This window comes from Tinamus guttatus, unplaced genomic scaffold, assembly GCF_059628265.1.
Source record: "Tinamus guttatus ecotype Peru unplaced genomic scaffold, ASM5962826v1 Tinamus_guttatus_pri_ptg000211l, whole genome shotgun sequence".
NCBI classification, from domain to species: Eukaryota; Metazoa; Chordata; class Aves; order Tinamiformes; family Tinamidae; genus Tinamus; species Tinamus guttatus.
The window spans coordinates 6,039,233-6,053,938 of NW_028288745.1; the positions used below are offsets into that span (position 1 = coordinate 6,039,233).

The 14,706-nt window shown below is 39.5% G+C and overlaps 1 protein-coding gene across 1 annotated transcript; it reads right to left on the bottom strand.

Moving 5' to 3' along the window:
• Window positions 1–1,961: 1,961 nt before the first annotated feature.
• On the bottom strand, window positions 1,962–13,890 carry NUF2 (NUF2 component of NDC80 kinetochore complex). Its single transcript, XM_088524573.1, has 13 exons — window positions 13,767–13,890; window positions 13,315–13,389; window positions 12,972–13,048; window positions 12,226–12,287; window positions 11,193–11,290; window positions 10,475–10,548; window positions 9,042–9,138; window positions 7,788–7,850; window positions 6,917–7,054; window positions 5,868–6,008; window positions 5,022–5,197; window positions 2,323–2,458; window positions 1,962–2,115 (listed from the first exon to the last, which is right to left on the bottom strand). The coding sequence occupies exons 1-13, from the start codon at window positions 13,887–13,889 to the stop codon at window positions 1,966–1,968; spliced, it is 1,410 nt and encodes a 469-aa protein (XP_088380699.1). The 5' UTR covers window position 13,890; the 3' UTR covers window positions 1,962–1,965.
• Between the last annotated feature and the right edge of the window lie 816 nt (window positions 13,891–14,706).

Below are 14,706 nucleotides of genomic sequence, written 5' to 3' on the forward strand. Positions count from 1 at the left end.
GAATAAAAGATTTGACAGGTGTTGGCATAAGAGCCTAAAGAGGTTCTCCTTCAAAGTTGCTTCTGACCAAAAACAAGCTCTCTTCTTACACTTAAAAAGAAGAGGAAGGGAAAAGAGTAGCAACAAACAAATATAGTACTGATTAAACAAAAGAGCTAGGAATTTTACTGAAGAGCTAAAGACTGTATTGAAACTGTAAGAAAACATTTCCAGCAAGATAAACAACTGAAATGAGTTAATGCCAAATGCACTGCAAAAGGTGAGATAGCATATGTGGGCAGATGTGTGTGCATGCTAGATTCCAAAACATGCAACTTGGAAAGAGTATGGTACAGTACCAATTCCTGCAGGATCAGTTTCTTCATTGCTTGCAGAATATACTTAGTAATTGAACATTTGAATCAAGTAAGAACAGAAAGTCCTGCAGCGCAATCACTGCACCACAAATGGTTACAAGCTACAGAAAAGAAGCACTTTGCAATATATAATCCTGTGGAACTACCAACTTAAATAATGTTATGCCAAGCTGTAGAGCAGCACCTGAGCCACCATCTATTTTACATGTTACTAGTGCATGGAGCTCTTCTAAAGCCTGATTATCACAGACTCAGAAACTAACTCAAGACATTCAAGCATATTGGGTTAATGAAACAAAGTCCTGCTCTGAAAGTGTGTGGCAGAAGCCATTTCTAAGCCTTCACTCACAAAATGGGCTTTGAGCAAATTACTACGTTGCTACATTTGAGGGGGGAGAAAAAAAAAATCACAAAGAGAAACACATACATTATGTTGTGTTACATAGAATAGTGATCTACTACATACAGACTGTAGTTGATGGAAATGGGAAAGCTGTACAAGAAAAGGTACTAGTTAATGATTTCCTATGTAACACAGGTTTTCATTAGAGTACATATCACATGCTGTAAAGCAGGCGAAAGAAAAATACCCCCACACACACATCCCCACAGTCAAGACCTAAGGCAGTATGATGCCTCAGTAAAAAGAGCTTTTAAGGCCATGGTCACCCACTGTTCCTAACTCTTATTTACTAGAGAAACTGAATATTTAATCAAAACTGGAAAGAAGTTATCTTTGGTCTTGAAAAGCAAATCTTCCCTCATTATAAAAATACATTTGTAACAATGGTTATTAATAAAAGGTAAAAAAAAAGTTTTATTTTTCAGTTAGAATATTATGCCAAGTGAAAAATAGACAGTTGAGAGAGGGGGGAAGAAAAACATAAGGGAAATAGGGTTACATATCCTTATATAAGGTATTTTTTAAAAATATTTTGTATTAATTCTAATGATCAAAAACATTTCCAAAGCATTCTAGAAAGTATTTAGGACCATTGCAAACTAGTGTCCCAAACAGAGACTTGCCCTCAACTTAGACAAAACAGTGTTCAATACAACATGGGGTAGAAACAATGAGTTCAAGCTCCTAGAGACACTGCAACGTTAACCAAAATGACATTCTCGGGAGTTTCCAGAGTCACAAACATTATGAAGAGCAAGCTAGTGTTTACAAGGAAGATACTACTGCTTCAACAGAATTTAATCATAATTGAAAAAATAGAAGCAAGATATATTACTGACTTACTTTGAACAGTGTATCTTGTCAGACCAGACCAAAGCCACAAGTCAGCAAGATCAACATTTGCAAAACAATTTCTGCAAAAGCAAGATTCCTTCTAAACGGAAAGAACCTGGTCTAAGCAAGGCTTGCATTTTTATGCCTAAAACCAGATAATAACCAAAACAATACAAACTGGTTGAACCAAGACTTCTCTTGCCATCATTAGCTAGACGGCAACACCAGATCTGCCTGTAAAGCTAAATGTCTTCAGACAGTTTTTGAGAAAGTTGCTTTTTGCCTTGAGCAATCCATCCTACCCAAAGCATAAACTTTCAAGTTTGGATACAAGCAAGAGCATAATCCAAAAGCAATAGAATGAAGGCATGCTTAAGAATTACTCCCAGGAATTTGAATTTTAAGTAGCTCCTCCTTCAGTTCAGCAATTTCATCTTCTCTTGCAGCTGCGTAACTCTTTACTGTCTCTAAGAGAGAGTCATGACACTTCTCCAAAACGGCCTTCAAATTAAGGCACATGTCCTAGGAAGAAAAAAAAAAAAAAGAAGAAAAAAAAAAAAAAAAACACCATACCTCTTAGGTTTGCAAAGTCCACTTTTATGGGCTGGTAGGCACAAACCCCATTGCCTCCCTGGAACCACAAGCAGAAAACAACACCCTCCCTCCAACCATCCACAAACTACCACCCACTGATCTTACTGGTTCTGCAAGGCCACACACACTACTTACCTTGACTTGCATTTCTTCTTTTTCAGCATTCTCATTCAACTGCTGGATTTTGAATTTTGTCTGTTGGATCTCCTTCTGAATTGCAGTCACTTTTTCATATACAGCCCCCCTCTTTTCCTGAATTCTGTTACAATACCTAAAGGAGAAAAGTTAGAAAAGTTAGAGCTAAACTATTCAACTGATTTCATGTTGAATAACTTCACATACTCAGCTTGCATCTTATGAACATGAAAACAGCATTTCTACAGTCAATCCTATACAAAATTTACTTGCCCTACAAGCACAACTAAACAGATTTGTTCCCATCACACTGTCAGAAAGCTTGTCACAGCCTTAAAAATTTAGCTTTGTTTAACCACCAAAACAACAACAAAAAAATAAATTAAGGGGAATTCCAGGTAGGTGGTGAAGATGTCCGGTTGTCAGTCAAGGCAGCTCAAATGACTCCAGTAAAACTGACTGAGCTCAGACCAGCAACCACCTGGGCACAACTATCCTGCCTTTGATTAGTACCTCAGTGGAAAGTCTTGCCAAAAGGTCTGCAACCCACCAGAGCAGGGGTAGAAGTTACACAGCTGCACTTCCCATTTGAGCCTAGCTCAAAGTCATACTTTCTCCTCAGTTAAAGCAGATTTAAGTCACATCTCCAATCCCAACCACCAGTGTTATATCCAACTTCAAGTGTATCCTTGCCCTGCTTCTCAAACACAAGGATCATGTCCTAAATTCCCAGTCTCCCCAGTCCACCCAACCTTTAGTTATTCTCAAGCCTTCACCCCATGCAGGTGTTGTGAGCCACAGGCCAGAGATACACACCAACACCTGGAGTTTCAACATAAAGCACGTAATTAATCACACATTTCCAGCAGGGAGAAAACTACTGCTGCACGGAGCCCATAATTGCAGTAAACACATCTCTCCTATGCCAATTCGAGCATGACATTAGTCCTTGCATCTACCGAGGACTAATGCTACTTTCACCACCTTCCAACTCTTTGCTGAAAGACATCCTCAACCTCATTACTAATCCACAACATAATTGTATACATAATAATTGCTACATATGCACACACTTGGTCTCCTTGAGGGAAGAAAGAACCCCAAGACATTCACACTCTTCAGGACTGCATTAAGTATTTAGAGAGTATACTAAATACAGTGTGACAGAATAATCCTTAGGCCAAATTTATATAACACCAGCAGTTTGGCACCACAAGGGTTAGTAATTCATTTCCCCCTCTAAGTCAGCTAGGAAATCTGCTTGTTCCTCTCCCACTGATTACAGGAGAAGCAAAGAAGTGACGATCTGAAAGTTCTGAACTGCCAGACACCAGATTTCCTGTAGCATGGAGCTTGCACCTTGGAATCACAGCCAACCAGAACCAACAACACCTCCCTAACTTACAGATAAATTCAGATAGCTTCAGCTGTGAGTTGCTGTGTAATCAGTGGAGGATTAGGCTAGGAACAAGAAGCTTGCTCCTACTTTAAGTGCAAAAGACACCTACTTATAAAGAGGATTTGTACAATAATTACAGATGGAACAATTTATAGATATTGCATTTGTATAATACAGTTCCATTAAAGCAGCTGCTACAGTTCAGTCCCTATCTAAAGAATCGCTGGAATCACTTCTTTTCAGGCTTAGCCTATTTATGCTTTTCTACCTACCTCAAAAGTCAGTCTTAGTAGTCAATTAAAACTTATTTTCAAGTCAATGTCACCTCCCTTCTTTTCCTTCTTACCAAAATTCCTGATTCCAGCACTCCAGGAAACTAATCTAGTATATCAAACAATGGATAAGCAGAGAACTTCTTTTAAAATAAGGTCAAGAATGAAATGATGTAGCTTAAAAACATTCTTCCTTCCAAGCTAGTTTAGCTGGTAAATAACCAAACCTCCTTTGCTCCTCAGCGTATCTTGCACACAGCTAAAGACTTTCAGCAGGACTAAGGTTTAGTTACCCCAGCTATGTAAAAAGAAAGCTTTCCTCCATTATGCTTTGCCTATTCAAGCAATAGTTTTCTATACTTCCTTTGTATTTTCCAGTATATGAAAACTGTTGTTTAATAAACTTTCTCCATTACATTTCAAAACTTCTAACCTCACAGTGACACCATGACCTTACGCTGACAATACTGCAGTTTACTACTGCAGTCACTTCTGTGCTGTAAATATTGCCTCACAACTTGCCTTTAGCATAAAGCAGGAAGGAAGATGGGCTGAAAGGTTTTGATCAAATGACACTTTTTCTTTTGTTTTAGAAGCATCATGTCAGGATAATACTCCTCTGAGATACAAGCCCCATTTCCCCATAGGTCTTGAACATCTTTGATAATGAGCAAAAGTGGCAAGGGAAATTATGAAAAATTCATGAGAGGCAAATGGGGCTTTGTTGAAGTCTGATAAGTTGGAAAATTATCCCAATGTGACATTCTCTTTAAGAAGATAAAAGAATCAAGAATAAGCATTATAAATTAAATTAGTCATCCAATAGAAGAATAGCTGTCAAGTCACATTGCAATTATTGATTTGAGACCCCAAGTCCCTGCCTACAGCATTTCTGGTCTTCATACAGAGCTATCCCATATCACTCTTTCTTCTTATTGCTAAGCCATGTGTTTGTACCAGACAGGAACTTTAGTAGCACATAACAAGATAGAAAGTAGCATCAGGCAGAAATGTCAACTCATCCATACTCAAACATAGTGTGCTTAAATTGCTCAACATCTTCACGCTTCTTTTCTGTCCTTATTTCTGTTGCAGACAGCTTCTCCTGCTTTGCAGTAACCAATCTCTTTAAGGACATTTCATCCGTTTTTCCTTTTTTCAGCTCTATCTGAGCACTTTCCAACTGATCTTCTAGATTTCTGACCTAGAATATGCAAAAAGCATTGGAAAAATAAAAGTGGAGAACAAGATTAAAGCGGTGAATTTCTAACAGGGAACACCAAGATTTGAACTGGCATCCTACTTTTTAAAGAATCCGGATTGTTAATTTAAGTCTTCGTATAAAACCCAAATCCAATCTTTAGCCTGAAAGGTTAAGATCATATCAATTTGTATAACTTACAGAAGCTACTAAATTCTGCTATAGTTCTTAGTCAAGAATAATTGCACATGTGCTGTACAAATATCCAGAAAGACTACATATCAGTTTTCAAATCTTAATAATTGCATTTTCACCAAGACTAAATAGTAATTAGCAATGTACGGTATTGTGACAAAGACCTCACCAGTGAAAGGCTGGCTTGGCAATATCAGTAAAATTAGACACATTTAAGACATGACAGTCCTTGAAATAGTTGTTTGTGCTCTTAGACATTGAGTATTTGAGATAGCCAGCAGTACATTAGTTATATAGTTGGTGCTTTGCTGCACATTGCTTCTACTAATACTTCTTAAACTGAGATTCTGAAGTTAGAGTTTTCTGGAGTGGAGGTGAGAGGAACTTTCAGAATAACAGATCCTTACTTACTGATGAACACCTATCTTGCTTTGATATTGAACTCCCCTTAAGTCGATAAAGTTATTGCAATACAAACCTCTGCTGCTACACTGGCCAGTCTCTCCATATTTGCTACCTGTCTTCCCATTTTCTTTTGGTACAACTGCACCTCCAGTTGACAGGATGGAAGAATCTCAACAAGGTCGCGGTAAGTTTCATAATTCTCTATAACCTCTTGCTAAATAAAAACAAAAAGACAAAACAAACACACAAAAGCTTAACAGAAACAGCATGAGAGTTGAGGTTATTTTGTACTGGTATTAATGTATATTGAGTTTTATACCCATTCCTTCGTTGTCATTGCACCACATGGGAATTGAACACAGTTGCTGCTTAAATCAGGTTTTCAGTTTATAGACAAAAGCATTTATCATGGAAGGTCAAAAAATGAGGATATTTTATACCAAACTAAAATTGTTACAAAAAATAAGGAAAGAGTAAAAACTCAGAGTGGAAAAATACCGTACTGATAAAACAGTAGTTATGATACCAGAACAGGTGTCTAGAATTACAGCAATAAAAGTTCTATCTCTTAAAACAAAAACCTGGGAGTAGAAAGTTCAGCAAGTTTCACTGACATATGAGCAACCTTGAACAAACATTTAAAGACTGGACATCGCTATGAAAAAAGCGCAACTAGTTAAAAAGAATTCAAGAAGATATTCAGCAGACTAGTAGAGATGGGCATAAATTGCAGAAATAACAAGTGAGCACATAGATCCAATGAAGCATCTGGAGTTCAGAATATTTATGAGCGGCCAATATAATGTCACCTCTTGAGAGCAGGCAGCTAGAAAGCATTAGAGTTCTACTTCTAGTTTTGAAAATAACTCTAATTCATTAGAGAAAAAAGGACAAGCGATTGCAAGGCTGTTTTTCTGCCAGAGGGAAAAAAAAAAAAATCTCTCCACACGCATGGTGACATACCAATGATCTTTCTTACAGAAATAAACTTCAACTTTCTCTGAAGCTATGATGAAGAATTTAATTCCAACCTAATCTACTGCTAATTTTTGTCTAGAAAAAAAGAATAAACCATTCTCTGATGCAAAGCCTTCTTGTGCAGGAAAAGAAAAAACAACTCACCTTGAATTTCTTCAGTTTCTTAACACTTTCTTTCATTGTCTCTTTGTAGTTTTTCACTTCCTCCGGACTCTCTACAATTTTTGATTTCAGCTGCTCTTGTTCTTCTTTCAAAGCAGCTATTATCACTTTGAGTTCATTCTAGTGAAAACAAGTGCCTTTGCTGTTAGTAAACTAAGAGTTATGAGACACAGTTTGTCAGAACTTATGACTAGACAGTATTCTGTATGTGGTGTTTTATTCCTTCAATAGGAAACTAACTCCAGAAACAAAAATGACTCTAAATACTGTCAACATTTACAAGCAAAACAATTAGTCTCTATTTTTTCTTCCTGAACAGACTTACAATGGTGCAACACTAAGTTGCAAGAACAGTATGTAGCTAACATTCCTCTAAAAGCCTGCCAGCTAGTACATATGACTGGCAGCTCCCTCCTTTGGGACCACTCTTAGGGCAAATCAGAAAATCACAGCGGAGTTTCAAAGCCAAGTGCATTATCTCAGTAGAAGAGGCGCACACTTCCTCTGCACTTTCCCAAACTCACACCTTCTCACCATCTGGTCAGTGTACACCTCTTAGTCACTCCAAGTATGTAAGGCAAGTCTGTAGCTTCCTGGCATCTTAGATTTATTGCCCATTAACAGATCAGCCTCCTGAATAAACACAGAACTTTAAGCTGAAGACATGCATTTATCAATTCAGTAAATGAAGCTTCCATGTGAAAAGCCAACCTGAAGCAGTTTTTAAAAAAAGCTAAAAACACACCTCCAGACCCATTACATTACCTAGCACTGAGAATAACCTTAAAAAGAGAGAGCTAATCAATTAGCTGCACTGGAATTTAAGGTACAGCCCATATGAAGGTACACTTACCAGTTTTCGGGCCCTCTCTGCAATATCTGACTTTTTCTGTGAGATCACTTCTTGCAAAGCTGTCTAGCAAAAAAAACAACAACACACAGCACACAAGAAAAGAAACGATGAACTTAAGATAGGAATCTCTAATTAGTCATTCCTTTTCTGCTAGATTTCTGCGTACAGAAGGGATGACTGCCCTAATATAGTTTAGGGCTGTTTCAGGGAAAGCACTACATCACACTAACCTAGCCTAACCAATGCTGTCCACGAGTTATGCAGCACACTTCATTGCTATTCAAAGCTCAGTGAGGATTTCTTTGGAGTTTCGCAAACTAGCAAACACAATAGCAGTCCATATAAAGCCAAAATACAGAGAAGCAAAGCATTGTTGAAAAGCCACTGGGAGCATTAGGAATGCAGGCAACAGTAGGTAACTTTGAACAGAGATAAGAGATGGCACCAATTTATTAAAGCTCCCTCTAATGAGGTGGGCAGATAGAGCAGAAAACAAGCACAGAGCCCATTCCCCAAAAGCCTGTGTACTACATACTCCTAGCAGCTCCCTTCTCTGCACTGCCACAACCAAACCTTCTCAGCATGCTTTCATGAGACATGCTTCACATTGCAGCTCCATCCCAAGCAGCAAACATTGGCGCCATTTCCCTTCCTCTGCTTACATGAGCCCTGGCGGTTTGTTACACACACGCACAACCCTATGCCAGAGGCATTGTTTTTACTTTAGAAAGACCTACATTAATACACAAGGCCCCCAGTAATAAGTAGGTAAAACATGATTAATAATAACAGCGGAGACAGCTTAAAGTAGCAGAAGTATCACTTCTCCCTACCAACACTACCTTTGCTCTTTGTCTAGGATATTCCCTTGTGTAACCCTTCTTAGGCTTCGGTTTACTTCCTAACATAGCTCACCCTCAGTTCCAATTTAATCCTTCAAATTCTATTGCAAGACAAAACTAGTTTAACTGAGAAACACACATTTTTTAAAACAGGTATCTATCAAATCATCACAAAGAAAGTGTGAAATACCCTAAGTCTGATTCCACATTTCACATTCCTTACAGATAAGCAAAGAGTTAATGGTAAGGACTTAGAAGAATGTTCTGTCACAATGATTTTTGTTTTAAAACAAACAAAAAAAACTATATTTTTTATAGAATTAGGGGGAGACAGAAAAAAGAGAAAAAATAATGAACAGCCATGATCAGAAGCTATGGTAGTGTTCCAGAAAAATAGGAAATGAGATCTTACCGCTTTCCGTCGATAGTCGTTGTTCAGCAGTTGCTGCAACTCCTGAATGTCATCAGACAACTGCTTGAACTCTGCTTGCTGTTCTACTGGAACAGTGCTGGGCAGAATAAATAGATAAAATTAAAATCTATATTGGACAGTTGCAACATTATAGTGAGGTTGATGGAGTATGGAGAATAAAATAGTCACTCTAAAAAGAATTAATTGTCAACAGCTTAGATTATCAAAGAAAGATAGTCTCTAATTAATAATCAGTATTACTTGGTTCAGAAGATTTTATGCCTAACCTAAGGAGCTACTTTATACAGAAGAGGTAGGAAAAGAGTGAGAATTATTGATTTAAAAGATAATGTCAAATAAAGCCAAGCACAAAGGAACAACACTTTTACCAACTTACACAGTGACTTGGATATACAAACTTTGTCTAATGGTATTTGCCATATAAATTTTCTATTAGGGTAGACCATATAGCTAGCTGGAAAGCCTGCTGTCTAGCATATACCAAGAAAAGCTAAGAAACAAACTCCTTTTGTTCGGGAAGCAATCTAGAAAAGCAACCATCTCTTCAACCAATCATCTATGAGCAAAACAAAACTTGTTAGCACAAAGATATGGACAGCATCACTAAATAGACTGAATCTGAGGGGTAAAAAAATATGCCCAAAACTGAGATAAATTTGCCTCTCTAAATTGAGAGAGATCACTAAAATAATCAACCAAGGAAGCTCAACCACAGTCTCCAAGATACCAAATACAACATCCTCTCAAAGCAACCATCACTCCTGAAGTATTTTAGTTTTTTTTTTTTTATTTTATTTTCTGACAACAGCTTCTCTAACCTAAAACCAGAAGAATCTATTCAGTTAACAGGAACAGCTTTATACTTCCTGGCTTGTTTCTAAAGAAGGCTAAACAGAAAAGTCAGTCAAGTGTCATAGGAAAAGTTGAGTCTGCACAAACTAAAGACTTCTAAACAGACTTTGAAGAAAAGCCTTAAGAACAAAAAATATTACTCCATTTTGAGAAGTTACAAAGCATGTGGGTGCATATGGTGAGGACATGTTGTGAAGTGAGGAAGAGAGGCTAGATAATGTGACAGAAAACTTCAGCAAAAGCACTGTATATTTCATGGTTGTTAACCAAATTTACTGCCTCTAAAGAATTAAAGCCTGCCCTTCACAGCAAACTAGTCACACTCACAAACTCACACATATTACTGAAAGCAAGTACTTTTCTAGTCCATGAGGAACTTTCATTTTATATCTGCAACAGATGAGGAGGGAAAGTCTGGGCACTGGTTGGGCTGTCCAACACCTAGATCAAGTTCAGAGGAGTCTGTGGTTATCACCACACCGCTCATCTATCCACTTCCCAGTTAGAGACCCCACATATGTGCAGGACAGCTAGCCAAGGCAGTTGGTGCTCATACTCACTTCAGCTTCTCCAGCTTCACTGCTGCCTCTTGATTTGCTGTCTCTAGTTGTTGTAGTTTCTCCATAGCCGATTTCTGAAAGTTAATTGCGCAGAGATAGCTTTATCTTGGGGAAACATGGTTTATATTTTGAGTTCTCTCAAAGCTCTGCAAACCACATATTTCACTCTAGATACACTCAAAAAGTAACTGCTGGTAGTTCTAGATTCAGTCAGATGACTCTGACATTTGCCATTTCTCAAAATGATTGTGTTCAAATGTCTATTTCCAAGGTTCCATCATCAAATAAATAACTGGGAAAAAAAAACACTCAGATTATACCATTTAAGTAATAACTTGGCTATTGTGCCATACAGAAATCTTTACATCACGAAGCCCAGATACTCTTCAGAGACACACATTTCTTTCTGGCAGAGATGAAATAGTCCAGAATTAAAAGAAAGTTCTAAACTAATATGCTTCTTAAGGGTATTTCAGAAGGTCTTCCTTAAAGCTTTTACAGTAGCTGTGTTTGTCCATAACCTTTTAAGATTTACCTATATTAAACTGGCACCTTTACATATTACCTGGTTACAACGGAGACTCCAACATGTTTTTAAAACATACAGTTTTAGAAGTGAAAAGGTGGGAAAAAAAACACAACCTCTATATTTGCAGACGAAGGTTAATATTAATTTTGTTTAAACAAGTATCAGGTGTAACACGGCGCCTCTTCTTACATAGTTTGACTGTAACTCCAGATAGATTCCACGTCGTGATTCTCTGAAATGTATGAAGTTGAGAATGCCACTGAAGAAACGACTTGTCCTCTTTGCTTCTGAAATTGGAATCGCAAATCATCACTATTTTAGTCTCCACATGCATTGCAATTGCTTAGAACAAGTTGGGCAATTATTTCAAAGGGAGAAAAATTACAAAAACAGAGTTTGTCTTCCTTTAACACCCTATCAGTAACATGGAAAACTTCCACAAATTACATAAAAACAACCACCAAGGTATGAACTGAGAGTGCCTTAATGATTCTGTACCATTCAACAAATAGAAATGGGCATGTAGGGAAAAAACTTAATATGGGCATTGATTTAAATAGAGAGGGAGGAAGAGCAATCTCCAATAACACTCAGTTACAGTAGTTTTCTGCCTTCAACCAGGCTAATTGAACCTAGTTGCACAAACTATGGGGATTGCCCAATCAAACTCCGAGGAAGATTACTAGAGAGGTCCCAAATGTCTTAGACAAGACAGACCCAGAAGTGCAAGAGCTCTTCAAAAAAAAGCCTTGCCTTCTTTTTTTTTTTTTTTTTAAACATACTGGAACCACCACAACTAGGAACTAGAAAGGCAGAGAAGCAAATTTGAGAATGCAACTGTTTCCTATAGAGGTATTTGCACAAGAAATACCTCAGAAAATACCATAGAGAACTCGAGGATAATTTTCAATGCCACTTATTTTTACTCCATTTTAAGAGTGTCACAGCTTGATCCCCAGGCTAGGAGTAGCATAGACTTGTAACACTCAAAACACCCCACACAAATAACATAAGGAATAAGTCCTTATACTGATTTGAACTGGCTTGTCTAAAGACCACAACAAAGATCAAAATAGTAGCTGGTAGCCAGGGACAGTTCTGAATACTATGCATCCATCTAAGTCAAGTGGGAAAGAAAGCAGCCTGGATATCAAGTGACACCACCCCAGCCCTCACCACACTCACCCCAACAGAACTTGAAAGATCACAAGCACTTGCTTACTTGGGTTTATAACATCAGCAATTTGAAAGTCATTAATACAGCACACTGGAAGAAAGCGCTCCCTGCAAGGAAACGAAGTACAGACTTTTCTGCAGTGACCATTACAGAGTCTTTACACTATACATGTTCACTAGAAATGGATATTGGCCTCTTATCACAAAGGCCAAGTACAGTAAGCACACCACACAGTCAGACTCCATGTACAAATTCATGTTAAAAACTCCATATTCTTACAGTATTTCAGAGGTAAGCAAAATAAGCTTTTACAGAAGAAGATTTCAACTTAGTTCAGCTTTAACAAAATCCTGTGCTTAGCTGAGTCCCTTCTCTCCTTATACCTGAAAAAAGGTTTAAAGCCTAATGCTCGTATCATCATGACAATGGTATCTATAATTCAAACAGCAAGTTTACATAACACATACTTAAGATTCCTTTTTTGGTATGATGAAGTCCTGGGCATTCAGCAATGTGCTCCAATTTGCTCCCCCACAACACACACACACACACACACATACACGAAGCCTTCCAGTCATCACAGTAAAGCCAAGACATTTATTTAGATAAAAGACAACTGCCAATAACTTAATTATTGCTTCTCGTTGCTCATCTGCAGGTTTTTTTTTTTTTTTTTAATGCTCAAAACTGGAGAGCAGTGGAACCATTCAAAGGTGTTTGAAAGCCCCACTACCTCTAAACTGGGACTTTGGAAGGAATACAACTTAAAAGATACAAACTCTTTTACTTACATGTGAATATACAAGTTACAAACAGGTAGAAAGCCTTCAAATATTTGTGGGTACATTATATCAACGTTGACTGGCATCTAAACAGGAAGGAGAGCAGAGTGAATACACAGGCACACCATAACTATAGGAAAATACATGGGTTTCTTCTCACAAGGTAAGGTCATTCAGACAGGGTAAATAACACAGGTAACAGTCTCCACACCTCTGGGAAACACAAGTTAGTGAGACTCCATCTAGGGAGCTTCTACTAGGGCAAAAGGAAGAGGCCAGGATAAGGCAGGAAGGGAGAAAGACTTTGTTATTTGCCTCGCATATTTCTTTATAGCTGCTATTACCCACATACCATGTAGAAATGCTCCAGGCGGACCCCGTATACCTTCTGCAGGATTCTCATGAAAAGCATGTGCAAGACTTCAGGCTGCAAAAACAACACACATCAACAGCTCACCTGCATTATTCAAGACACCCAAACAATACCATGAAAGTAGTTCAGCCTTTAACCCACTGAGTTAAGAAAAGAGAAAAGGGTTGCTTCCTACAATCAGGGGTACCAGTAATAATCTCCTGTTATATTATTGTATCATAAAAGGCAGCTATCACCTCAGGCAAATGCATCTGTGTCCTGTATTTCATTCTTTTCCTGCACACACAATAGCTTACAAAGCAAGGGATACCGAAAACTACCACAAGACACAGACACAGTAACCCCAGTACAGAGTAAGGTACTTTATCACACTATTAAAAAGGAAAAAACCAGCAACAAAAAAAACGGCTGAGAAACGCCCCCACACGTACCTTAGGATTGGGGAAGAGGTCGCTCTTGGTGAGGTTACGCGCCTCGGAGCCGGACAGCACATGGCAGCGCAGGTAGGTGATGATGTCGGCGGGGCTGTAGCGGGGGAACGTCAGCATCTCCATGGCGGCCCGCGAGCGCTAACGGCTGCGCCCGCGCCGGCCGCTTGAATCTGGCGGGCACCGCCTCCGGCCGCTGACGTCACTTCCTCTGCGACGCCAAGAAACGCCCCCGCGCCGACCGCTTGAATCTGGCGGGCACCGCCTCCGGTCGCTGACGTCACTTCCTCTCCGACGCCAACGGCCACTCAGGCTACGCCACGCCCCGATCTGCCCCGCAACTGCTGCGTGGGGGAGGGGCTTCTGGTGGCCCCGCCCCGAGCGGGCCGTTGCTCGCTGTGAGGCGGCGGGGGCGGCCCTGCCCCTCTCCCTAATCCTGATCCTGTCTCCAATTCTGCCCCTGCTGTCCCGGAGCCCGCGGCCAGGCGCACCCCAGCAGCTCTCACTCACCTAGAGGGCATTTTTGGGGCCTCCTCGCCAGAGAGGCTTGTGCAGCTGCCTCTGCAAGTGCAGGGCGGCTCACTGCGCTCCCGCAGCCGGAGCATGGCTCCCAGCAATGCTCTTCCCCCAGGGACCATCACACTGGGGTTCAAGTGCACTCACTCAGAGAGCAAATAAAAACAGAGTGATGTAAGATCTGGAGCTTCCTCAGGGCTGCCTCTGCCCCACATAAATGCCTGTTTGTTCATCAGGTTGCTAGTGATGCCCAAGAGGTGCTGCCATTGATAAGCAAATGATAGCAACTCAGTAGCTCAGGTCCCTCCTGATCAGGCACATACAGGACTGCTGTGCCGATTCCCCAGAAGCCAGGACACAACAGGCCTGAAAAGAGCTTTCAGAAAGGGGGAATCTCAAACACAGGAAGCAAAGATGGTCATTGTAA

Coding starts and splice junctions, on each gene's coding strand:
- NUF2 (XM_088524573.1), bottom strand. CDS start 13,889: ATGGAGATGCTGACGTTCCCCCGCTACAGCCCCGCCGACATCATCACC. Junction 7,055..7,787: donor CAGAGAGGGCCCGAAAACTG/GTAAGTGTACCT, acceptor TGTTTTCACTAG/AATGAACTCAAAGTGATAAT. Junction 2,459..5,021: donor TTTAAGCACACTATGTTTGA/GTATGGATGAGT, acceptor TTTCTCCTTTAG/GTATTGTAACAGAATTCAGG.